At 39.0% G+C, this 12,710-nt stretch overlaps 1 protein-coding gene across 1 annotated transcript in view; it reads right to left on the bottom strand.

Moving 5' to 3' along the window:
* LOC118329391 (1-phosphatidylinositol 4,5-bisphosphate phosphodiesterase beta-1) overlaps window positions 1–12,104 on the bottom strand; it is a gene marked incomplete in the record, with an annotated part of 24,372 nt that extends 12,268 nt beyond the window's left edge. The window contains 12 exon segments of the mRNA XM_035663547.1: window positions 177–259; window positions 755–912; window positions 1,660–1,806; window positions 2,723–2,886; window positions 3,624–3,724; window positions 4,247–4,322; window positions 4,982–5,035; window positions 5,866–5,945; window positions 6,054–6,194; window positions 7,601–7,669; window positions 8,810–8,887; window positions 11,766–12,104. Of these exon segments, the coding sequence (XP_035519440.1) occupies window positions 177–259; window positions 755–912; window positions 1,660–1,806; window positions 2,723–2,886; window positions 3,624–3,724; window positions 4,247–4,322; window positions 4,982–5,035; window positions 5,866–5,945; window positions 6,054–6,194; window positions 7,601–7,669; window positions 8,810–8,887; window positions 11,766–11,864 (1,250 nt within the window).
* Between the last annotated feature and the right edge of the window lie 606 nt (window positions 12,105–12,710).

Genomic DNA, 12,710 nt, shown 5'->3' with positions numbered 1-12,710 from the left:
GGGCAGCCAAGGCTCATTGATGTATGTGGGGAGTGAAGGCTGGCCCGTGTGGTCTGATCCAACAGACAAGCTAATGTGGCTCAAACTGATAGATAGATAGATAGATAGATAGATAGTTAGATAGATAGATAGATTTACACATTAATCAATATATAAATAATGGAAGTAATTCTCACGAGTCCACGTGGTTTTCAAAGGACAGTATGACAGGGAAAGGTGAGGTCTTGAAGGCGCATTCTGCAATAGCTTCAATCACTTCCTGGAAAAAAAACAAAACAAAAAAAAATCGTAAGATTATTCCTGAGATGTTTTTGTGTTAGCTAAATATTTATATAACACAGTTAATTCTAGAGAGATTATACAATTTTGGGGCATTTTATGTCTCTATTAGAATTGACAGGAAAGAGATGAAATAAGGGAAGAGAGATGGAGAATTCGTGCAAGAAATAACCCCATCTGGCACCAGAAAGCCCATCAAAAAGTAACATTTTATGATCAGCTCTCAAACTATTGAGAAACCAATGTGAGGAGAATGCATCTGATTCAATTCACTCTTTCTTATTGCCAGTCTGGCAGCAACATTTTGAGATAGTCACAGAAACAACAATGTGAGCAATTTCACCTAAATGGTCTTCAAAACGTGTTCAATGGACATGGAATTGCTAATCTGGTACACAGACGTACATTCTGTCAAGCTGCACTATGAACATGCCTACAGATTACCTGTAAGGGACTCGTGATACTGCATACACACCTTAAAACAGATTTCTGAAGTCATAGTGAACCCGTGTGTGATGACGGGTTCCTCCTCAGCAGTTCGTCCTTTCCACACATCTAATTCCACACAGCGGCATCCAGCCAGAAGAACCTGTCTATACATCTCTACTGAAGAGCTCCCTGCCAGCTGGCCCGCTAAAACACGAGGACAAGAAACGAAATAAGATATTATGACAGGTTAAAAAATACAGCTACCTCTTGTCCACACTGACAACGATGATCGACCCTTTTATGCTGGATGTCTCAATTAAAGCTTGTGAAGAGAATAATGGAATACAATGCAATAGAAACCTCACTTTCTAGGCCCATCTCTGTTTCTGGTAACAAAGTCATGGGTCCTTTTCAGGTCAGATACTGATTTACATACCAGTGAGATCCTTTTTTTACTCTACTGCACTTGAGGTGTTTAATGGCAGTGAGGAGATTTTCTGAGATGTTTCTGAGTTCAGTGCCACTCTGAAGAACTATAATGGCTCACAGAGTGGAGCTTTGTGTTCCCCTGACATTCTGCTTTGTTCACAGAATTGAAACTGTCTTCTTGTTAAGAGATGTTGGAGGTGTTGGAGTCACAACAAATAGAAATTTCAAATATGTGCCCTTCATTGTAATTTACCTTCTCTGCTCTTCTTGTCTGCTATGAAGTGAATAAATAAACAAGCACTAGAATCAGTGCAGACTGTTGTTTACCCACAGTTCATGTTCTTATACTCGTCGATGGGTGTCAACAGCAAACATAATCCTTGAGTTTGTTGTTGTTTTCTATAGAAACGTGTGCTCTCTTTCCTCCTACTATTATACAGCCATTGAGTGCATCAATCTTTTGATGCAAATGAACGGATCCATTACTGGTAATTAACTTTAGAATGGTCAGTGTGTGTGTACCTGTCAGGTATGTATTATGTGATGAGTTGATGAAGTAGTGAGAGAGGGGGAAGCTCATGTCTTCAGACTGATCCAGTTTCTCCGGTGGGATGACTCCATTCTCTTCACTGGACAGATAAGTGGAGAATGCCTGTAAAGAGATGACCCCTACATGACACACACACACGCACACACACAAACATGACACATTATAAGGAAATAAAAGTAAGAAACTCATTCCATCAAAAAAAAAACATAAAAGTCTCAGAGAGAGCAAATTCATCTTTGTGGTATTTCTTAGGTATAAATATTTTACAGTCCGCAGAGCGTCCTTCTTCTTAACATCTTGTTGGTTTTCTAATGTTTGAGAGCTGAAAATGTAGCCTATTAAAGTTGACACAAAGGCTGAATAAAACCCAACACGTCCTAATGTCTAGACAACACTGCCTTCCTTAATCAATGTATATGAGCACATTTTATTTAGGCAAATAAAACCATAGTAGGGATAAAAACATCACAATACTTATGGCTTTGCTACATGTTTTCACAAATGAGCAATGAAGTGGTTATTCTGGACACTCAAGCTTAATGGAAACATTTCAAAAGGGAGGTTGTTTTTTTTTTTTTTTTAAATATAGTGAGTCCTGATACACAATTTAATTGTCTACATTAACACTACAAAGTATTTCCTGCACTGCATTTGTTGCAAAGTCATTTCTAGCAATGTCTGACTAACATAACAGCTTCATTTGGACTATATACTATATATATATATATATACATCTATCTAGTATATCTGATGGATAGCAAATCGTGCAAGATGTGGTGGTGGATTCTAGGTAGGTGCCACATTTTCTTTTTATAGCATCCAACACAAGTGTGAGCACCTTAAATGCTTATTTTAGCAGTTTACTGTATTCTCTGTGGGTATATGCGTGGGTTAGAAGAGTGTTTTGGTACCACGTCCATGTACAGATACAAAAATAGATCTTGCTAACAAATGCTGCTGAGTAGCTATTTATGAATATACAATGAAGCGAGTGTCCTCAGTGAACCAGACCCCTGTGTGCGTGTGTGTGTGTACCTTGCTTCAGCTGTGCCTGGTCATGTTGGTACCTCTCCATCAGAGCGTTCGTCTGTACAGGACGAAGAGGCGGGTAGAGGATTTCATTCAGCCTAGGGTCTCTCTGCTTGTTGTTAATGAACTCCGTCATCTGATCGACTGACAGCGTCCCATCATCCCCTCCTCTACAGAACAGAGCAGGGTCAGGGCTGAAGTTTTGTGTCTACAGATCCTCCAAATATCCCTCATGATCCTTTGTTATCCTTCAATATGTCCACATGTTTCACATGCTATCTTCACACAAGCACTGACGCAGTCTTTAATTAAGCTACATGTACAGAGATTAGTGGAAATTAACTTTTCCAAAGCTGATATACATTGTTTATCAAATAAACAGACCTATTTCATCGCCCTTGAGGAAAACTGAATTACAGCTGAAACAATCAGTTGCTGCAATTATTAATTAGCTTTTTTCTATTTCACATAATCATAAACTGAATTCCTTTGTGTTTTCTTACTGTTGTTCAAACAAAATGATTAAGTGGAAGATTAAAAATTACCTCTGTGTCTGTCATGGGTATTTGTCTGCATTTTACAACCTTTTATAGACTGATGAATTGAAAAGAATCGATTGATTAATCAATATTGATACTAATTACCATTGTACTTGCAGCCTGACGTTGAATTTAATGAGGATAAGCGAGTTAATACTGTTCAAGGTAAAGATACAGCCTCTCTCTTAAATCTGACACTGTGTACAAGTGGGACAGATGATGAATCATTATTCATCATTCTTCACATACCAAAAAAATTGGCCTAAGGGAAATAACACATTTAAAAAAAGCTTATTTTGTAGCTTGTTCAGCATTAACAAGCAATAAAGCTGAGCTCAAATAAGGTGAAGGGTTTTCTGAATACTTACTGCTGTTTGAAGATGTTGTTAAGCTCAGGACGAGGACACAGAAAGTCCAAAAAGCTCTTGTAAACTTCTAGTGTAAAGTCCTCCAGTTTGATACTGTCACCCTGTTGAATATATACAAGACATTGACATAACCACATATTTTTAACTTGTCGAAGACAGTGTCTCAACTTCCAGCATCCCCTTTCTACTTGCTGTCAGAAAGTTTTTTAAACCTTAAAAATAATCATCCATTTCTCCTTATCTTTGCTTCATTTCCCAGACTCTTCTCCACTAATACGGATCTTTCTGTGCTCACAGGAATATCCAATGTGAGATTCAGTGTGAGCAGAGAATTCGACTCTTAAATTTTTTTCTTGTCACTGGTTGTTTCAAGACTTGATGACCCAGATATTTGAGCTCATTTCACCCCTCCGTGCACTGTGAGTCATTCTGGACAAAAAGCATCAGATAAAAGCCTCAACAGCAAACAGAAAATGAAAAAAAGAAGAAGGATACAGTTGAAAAAGACTGTGTGTNNNGCATGCATCCATGGCATACTCTAATCGGTTAAGCTATAAACTCTCATGTATATCTACAGTTTACTGCCACTAATAATAATACAAACTTTATTTGTTTCTGTTTACCCGGCTGTAGGGCAGTCTGCAGTTCTCCAGGGCATTCTCTACTCTCTTTCTGTCTGATGAAAACAGTCGAACAATGCTGCAATAGACAATGAAATCACACAACATTATCAGCTCAACCTTAACCACAACATGTCACCAAACCAAAACCTACAGTTTAACTCCTTAAAATATCTCCTCCAGTCTCGCTCCCTCTAATTAACTCCCCCAAATGTCCTCCTCTAACTCCTCAAACTTGAAACGTACTTTATCACGATCCCAAAATATCCCCTTACCTATCCCAAACCTCCTGGTTATGGTAACAGTGTGAATTGTCCTGAGTTAACATTGCCTAAACCTTTCTTTCCTTAAAACTTCCCCTCTTCCCTCCTTTACTTCCAAGATATATCAACTGACCTTAATTCTGCTCAAGGTTTGCTTCTGAAATACAGCTTTCCTTCATAACTGTATAATCCATCTCATGCTCTGGCAGTGGTTGATTACCAGGTCAGTGCTGAATTAAGCACCTTCATGAATCCTGTCCCTGTTTTTGCTTTCCCAAGTGCACATGGAATTAAGTGTATTTTTGGAAGCAAGGGACAGGAAAGAGCAAAGTTTGAGTTTGTGCATGTCTCTGCAGATTTCGTCGGGCTATTTTCTCACATCCTCAACCATCTACAGTAACACGTGCCTCAAAGTTAACACGCAGACAGAACCATTGATTAAATATTAGGATGGTAATAAGAAGCAGGAACTCACTTCTTGACAGGAATTCTGCCCTCTGCGTTCGGCTGGAGAGTTAACCTGACGTACCTGAAACAAAGAGAGTAAGAAGGTTCAGAGCTGTATATCACAAAGTGCACACAAGTCGATTACCGAGCAAAATGAGGAAGAATTTGATATTCTGGTAACAGTGAATATTTTTTTGAATTTCAATTGAATAATATGAGAATAATTATCATTTCATCGACATTGGAAGTCTTGAGCAGAAACTCTCCCTTTATAAAATGGAGGTCTGTGGGGTGTCCTTGTTGCAAAAACACTGAATAATGTCTTTTATAGACATCTGAAGAAATATTTGTACTTAGTATTGGTTATTTTATTTTTGGATGGAGGTAACAAACAGATCTGAATTATTCAGATCACAGAGACACAGATCTGAAACAGAACTACATACATAATGTAGTGAAAAAAAAAAAAAGTGAAAATAGTCAATCTAATTTAGCAAAATGCTGATTTTACCAAAGTAGTAACATACGGTAAATACGAAATACGAAAATAGCGCATTTGGTGGGGACTATTTTCAGCGGCGGATTACCACACATCTGATGCTCTGGTGAGTATTTATGGCAGCAGGATGGTGTAGGTGGGCTCAAAATAAACTGCAGTGTGTGTGTTCATGGTAATAAGAGATCATATCAGTCAGTGCAACAGTGTGGCTCACTGAGGTGGTTTTAATACATTCTGGACAACAGTGGAACTCTGAAGGAATAAAATACACCAGGCTTTGGAAACACACAATCACACAATATTTGTTAGCAGAATGGTTTTGGTCTTCCTGGGATTTGTCGACAATAAGAAAGACATGCGTTTCTGCATATTATATTGTGTGTGAGTGTGTGTGTGTGTGTGTGTACACTCACGCTTTCAACAGAGCGTGGTCTCTGTTAAGATTGTTGCTCAGCAGGTTGGAAGACAGGGAAAACAGTTCCTCACACCATTCCTACCGAAATCAGATACTCCAACATCATCATCATCATCATCATCATCATCATCATCATCATCACCATCAGCTCAGTCCCTAATATTATCACTGTAGTGAGTTCAGTACCTTAGCTTCGTCCTCCTGTGAAGCAATGAAGTTGAGCTGGTTGACGTTTACAAGGTCTGAAGCCGTAACCACGGTAACCATGCGGTTCTCAAGCCGGCCAACCAGGTTTCCCACATCGAGCAGCTCCCGCAGCTTGGCCTCCTATTGGACGACACAGACCAAAAGCTGTCAGCTGAAACAGAGCCACGCTGGAGCAGCACAGAGGAGACGGATGAGGCGAGGGCTTCTCATTTATCAAAAATAAGCATCTGCTTATTGATAAATTGTCCTGCTCTTATGGTGGTGAGTGTTATACAGTATGTCCCACAGATTATCAAAGTTTACATCCAATGTGAAATTATATATTTGTAACAGGCCATGCCAGTGTACGGCATGTTATGAAGTGGCAATGGTGTGGTACCAGCTGTGGTAATGCTTCTTATTCTAAACTCCTAAAAACCTGTAAAATATCTGGTGGTTCAACATACAAAACCTCTTAAACTGCTTAGTATCTGTGTAACTATCACATGGGCCAAACTTTAACTTGACAGCTTGTTGGCAAAGACAGTACATTGATTTTTTCTATTTGAACTCAGGCAGGAGAAGGCAACTAAAAGATACGCTGTTTACCATAAAAATGGTAGATGGTATTTTGTTTCTTGGCTGTCGAAGCTGTCAGTTCAAGTTGGCACAAGTGGCATGTGCCAGTTCATGCGGAAACTCTACAGATCCCCTGCAAACTGCCAATGTGTTGGGCTTTGGAGTGCACGTACGATTGGCCCTGCCCCATCCATTATGCTCAATACACAATATTTATTTAGTCATGATTGTACAAAAAAAAATCTCAGGCACATTTGATCAGTGTAACATAATTAATGGACCAGACATCATCACAAAAAATAAAAATATAGTGTTAAATTAGTCATAAATTAGTCTTATTCTGAGCCTGCCTTCATATATCACTCTTATTAATGGACCAAATTTCAACAAATTCAATTTCTTCAAAACTGAATAAAATGTGTACACACATATAATCCATTGCAGTTTCCTGTTTGACCTTCAAGTTTTCTTAATGTAGTCTTTATTTGAGTGTGATCACAATAAAGGTTAATTCCCTCCTCTACCCAAACTGCAGAGACTTGCCCCAGGAATGCCCCAGCTTTTAAGGAGCTTATGTTAAAATATGAACATTAATTTCTGGGTGACAAAAAGTGGTGGATGAATGGATTATATAATATATATTCTGGATTATATAATATATATTCTTTGTCACTGATATAGCATTTTTCAAGCAACATACACAAATAGGTTTCCAGAAGTAGGAAGACAAAACACAATGACAGGACATAAACGCATTAAACACAACATGATAGTAGAAAAATAGAAATAAAAGTAGAACATCTCACAGCCGACAACAACAATTAGAACGGCGGCTGTTCGATGTAAGGGTAGCAACCATTGGGTGAAAGGTCACAGAGAGGTCACATAGATGCAGGAGCAAAGAGTTCTCTAAGGGGCGAGGTGCAAACATGAGATACCTGACACATAAAGGGCGAAATATAAAGTACCTTGGGTGTTTTGGTGCTTCTCCCCGTTCTGACATCTTTTACGAGGGTCAGGTCTAACAACTCTGTCTCCTAAAGAAAACACACACAAACACACACACACACACACAGTCAGCTGGTATCTGGAAGGTAAATGCTTCATCCTGTTTCCTGCTAAGGATTTAAGCCCACCCAGAGAGAAAGTGTGTGTGTGTGTGTGTGTGTGTGTGTGCTTGTTTATGACAATCAGTGATCACATGTTGTCTATATGCTTGCTCTTTGCAGTTCCTCATCAGTTGTCCCTGCTGTCTTTCATTGTGCTATAGTTCTTGTATATTTATAATTTAAGTCAAATGTCCCAAAAATAAACAAATGTCCTGAAAATAATTATCAAGTCTGATGTGTGAAACTGCTTTCTCAGTAACAATTCACTCGATTAATCGTGTAAGGAATAATACTCGTACATAAAAAGCTGACATTGTATAAGAGAAGGATGTTGGCATTGTGACCTGCACTGTCCTGCTGTTACTTACTCTATATCAGGGTATCCTGTGTTGCATTAGAGCATTTTTTTCCAGAGCCACTTACCACAGGAACAAAAAAGAGAAGCACGTCCATTTTTAAAGGTTGTTTGTAGTCAGACAATCCATGGTTAGCTCCGTTTCACCAGTGAGAGTTAGCATTAGCATAACAGTGCTACAACTGTTGGAAGGAACTAATGACCATGGCTCTGGTATATTTCAACTAATATGTAATTAGTTTAAATATCAAAACGGCAGTGGTGAAATGTTCATCAAAGTACATGTACTCAAGTCTAAATATCAGAGGGAAATATTGTACTTATTAATTATCTTCCATTTTCCTGATTATACTTACAGACTTTTACTTGTGTAACACTTTCAATGTGGGAGTTTTTTTACACCGAGTATTAGCACTTTTATTAAAAGATCTGAATTATTATGCCACTACAGGAACATTTGAGAATATTTGGCCTATTCACATTCAAAATAGAGTAGGCTATATGAAATAAGAGGGTATAAGTAAAATAAATATTTCAACTAATATGTAATGTTAGCAGATTAGTAATTAGTAATATGTAAGTCAGAACTGTGACCCAATAAAAGAATGAATATTGATGAGGTTTTTTTAGCATGAGGCTACATTTGTTCATCATCTTCTGCCTAATAAACAATATAGGCCTAGAGGCGATTCAGGCCAGCATATGCGCTCAACCTTGTTTTGGTCGGTCCAGTAGAGGTAAAATCCATGTGAATCAACGTGTAGAGTCACTGGAGTTACTGTAGACAGATCCTAAAGAAGAAAGACAGGTGTAACCAGTGAAAGCAGTCTGAAAAAACATTAAAAAATCTATCTAATCTAAAACAGCTCTCAAATAGCGAACATTTTCTGCACTACATAATGCACTCAAAAATCCCCACAATATGACAAAAGCACGAGTGCCCAAAGAAAGTAATACTTCATCACTGTTCACTTGTTGCTGTCATTTTAGTAGAAATGACTATTGTGCAACGCTACACCTGTCAGTGGTGGTGAACAATGATGATTCATAAATGTCCAGAATCTCATTTTCCTGCTCACACCAGAGTCAACTTTAATGTGCTCATCAAACAGGGAGCATTGAGTGAGTGAACAATGGGCCTATTCTGACACTGTGTAACTCTTACATTTTACAGACTAAAGTTTGCTTCGTTGTCATGACATCCAACTATTGTCTCAGTTGCCATAGTAACCCACCATGACAGTTTGTAATTGGTTGCAGGTGGAATCAGGCAGTGCAGCTGTCCTGATGTTTTGCTGTTTGAAAAGTCTTTGTACAAGTTATTATTATTAAATCTAGTATAAGCTGTGCGATTCCTAAAATTATTTCATCCAAATCTTGGCAGCGAATATGACAGTCAATAAGGGGAGTTGCTTTAAGCTTGCAGCCAAATTGGATTCACAGTGAAGTGATGACAAGAAGGCAAGAATGAATGTGGTTATGGCAATTTTAAACAACAAATACACACACACACACACACACACACACACACAGTTTAGCAAAGATGCATGTTTTAACAGAATTCAACTACATACATTTAAACCAATGTTCTCTTTCAGTGGTTTCAATGGAGGTTGTATAGAAGTGGCTTAATTTCCTTAATACGAGTGGAAACTATTAACATTTTATTCAGAATCAAATGGCTTCCAGCTTTCAGATGGTTCAAAATGAGATGTCTAGAGTCAAAGATTAAGAGTCAACAAGGCATCATGCAATAGATCAAATATAACTAAATTCAGAAACTTGCTGTAGCTGTAGAATCAATACTGCAATCACAATAAACATTACACTATAGAACGGGCCCCAGGAAGGAGACAGACACACAGAATAAAGCAAATAAAAATGGGATTAATGCTGAAAAGAGTGCTGCGTACTGATATCTGAAACGTTCCACATATTCAACGGTGATGAAGCATCAGAGGTCCTATTTTTTGAGTTGTTTCACTACTCAGCCTCAGATTAATTACGCTCCAGCATATGGACTGATACAATGATACTACATTTAAATTAAACACATTAAGACTTCATATCTAAATGACAAAAACTGATTACGGTTATGGAAACTTTATCATGACAAATTAATAACTGCTGAGGTGTAGTTAAGGTAATGTCAAGATTGTCATAATTAACAGAAAGCAATGCTGACTACTGAAGAAAGACAGGATGCGAGCCCGGGTCTCCACTGTCGAAGGTGAATACCTGCGACCTCCACATTTTTAACGGTAAGCAATAAGAATCTACTTCCTGATTTTGGAACTGAACATGAACATTAAATTTGTTGTTGGAACAAACAACCAACTGGAGGGGACAAATGCAGAAAGACCATGTCCTTCCATGTAAAATGCTGTTTCTATACTCTGGAGTTAACAATGAACTGTATTGTGATTATTTAGAAATCAAAAGGTCACAGACTGTGTAAAGCACAAAAGGTGCACATTTAACATAAGGTAAAGTGACCAGATTTAGTTGAGTTTTTATCCCTGGCATCCTGGATCTCTTGTGGGACACAGTCCGCTAAGATATTTGTATACATGTCGGTGCTTATAAAGTTGTGTATATTTCTTTGCATGTGGTTGGAAAAGGTCAAATATTCTGCTGTCTGAGCTGCTTTCCTCACAACAGTGCAGCCTACATTCAAAAGAAGCAAAACTAGAAGAAAAAGCTCAGAAGATGGTTAACTAGATTCCTGGTTGTCACTCGTTGGCATAGCAACCAATTCTATTTTTCATAAAGCTCAGCTCTACATGTTGGAGAAATTCAAATATCAAAAAACACACACACACACACACACACAAGGTTCAATCATGGTGAATGGATTCAACAGTATATTTGATTAGCTCTACCATGAGTAGGATTCATGATATCGTATGGCTCAATACATTGATATACACACACACAGACACACACACACACACACACACACACAACCAAACAAACATGTATTCTTTCTTGCACACATCAGATCGGTTTAGGTGGTGGTAACCATGCCAGTTACCATGGCAACCGGACAGCACGTTTCTCATAGTCAGTGCCCGTACTTCAGCATACCAGCATACCAGCACACACACACACACACACACACACCACACACACACCCTTATGCACATAAACACACACATTTCCACAAATGCCTACAATTATATGTTTGACTGTGCACGTGGCAGCATTGGAAAATTTCTGCATGTATGCGTTGTATACACATTCAAATGCACACTAGCAGAACAGTAAATGCATAGTAATGGATTTCATACCAACAGGTGGCAAAAAAGAAACTGACGACAATAGCATTTCACTCACACACACACACACACACACACACACACACACTCCTCTCTATTTTGCTGGTGTCTAATCCACAGGTACTTACTGCCAAAGCTCATTCAACAAATGAATAGTAAACACATCTGACAACATGGCACATTTCCTCCTCTTCCTCCTCCTTTACTCTCACTCCAATTCAACTGAAATGGATTTGATTAAACTGGGCATAATAATGACAAGATTCTGACTCTGACTAAATATATGTATATATCACAAAAGTAAACCCGAAAAATTACATAATTTTAAAAAGCTAAAAATAATAAAAAAAAATCTTTGGCTTAAATACTAAAGGAAAATGAGTCTCCTTACCTCGTCCCATTTAATGAAGTTGCTTCCGTTCCTCAGTGTGTGAGACACAGAGGGAGGCTGGAGTTTCAATGCATGGACCCCTGGCTGAGCGCTCGCCATGGCTTCACACACATTAACACACTCTCACACACACAAACTGGAGATGCTCAGACTCAGACACTTGGATGCTGCATCTCTGTCATGTCCGAGCCCAAACTCCTCAGAAGTCAGGCAGAGACGCTCAGATGCAGCAGCATCCTCTCCTCCTCAGGTTTTGCCCTGTCTTTGCTGCACTTGTCTTCCCTTTCTCTCTGTTCACTTAATTTCAGTCTTCTCTCTCCTATTTCTCTCTGCTCTGTATCTCCTTCCTCTCTCCTCTCTTTTCTTATCCCTCCCTCCTCTCTTCTGCCTGCCTTTTTGTCTCCCCCTCTCTCCTCTGTTGGTGCTGCATCTCACAGAGAGACAGACTGAAACAGATGCCTTCGTGGGAGACAGGATACGTGTGTGTGTGTGAGTGTGAGTGTGTGTGTGCGTGTGTGTGTGCGTGCGTGCACTGCCTCCACAAATTGACTCATCGGCGACATGCGCACAACGGCAGCTTCCCACAGATGGGGGAGGGATAAGAGAGGGAGAGCAGGAGCGACAGGGAGAGGTAGAAAGAAAGAAAGAAAGAAAGAGAGTGGGAGAGATGGAGAGAAATGAAAAGAGAAGAAGAGGAAGGAGGGAAGAAAGAGAGAATAAAGAGCCAGTGGGAGAAAAGGGAAAGAGAGTGGGTGATTTAGTGGAGGGTGAATCAAACCAAACCAGGATTTCGGTCAAATGAGGCCACTTTTGAATATACACTACATTGTCAAAAGTATGTGGACACCAAACATTACACCCTCTGATTCTCTAAACCATGGGCATTAATCTGCTGCTATAACAGCCTCCACTCTTCTGGCTCCATTAGATTTTGGAATCTGGCTG

This window comes from Morone saxatilis, unplaced genomic scaffold (assembly GCF_004916995.1).
Source record: "Morone saxatilis isolate NCDOM2014 unplaced genomic scaffold, NCSU_SB_2.0 Contig19, whole genome shotgun sequence".
Taxonomy (NCBI): Eukaryota; Metazoa; Chordata; class Actinopteri; family Moronidae; genus Morone; species Morone saxatilis.
Note: the sequence above shows the minus strand (reverse complement) of the source record. Positions and strands in the feature narration are given on the sequence as shown.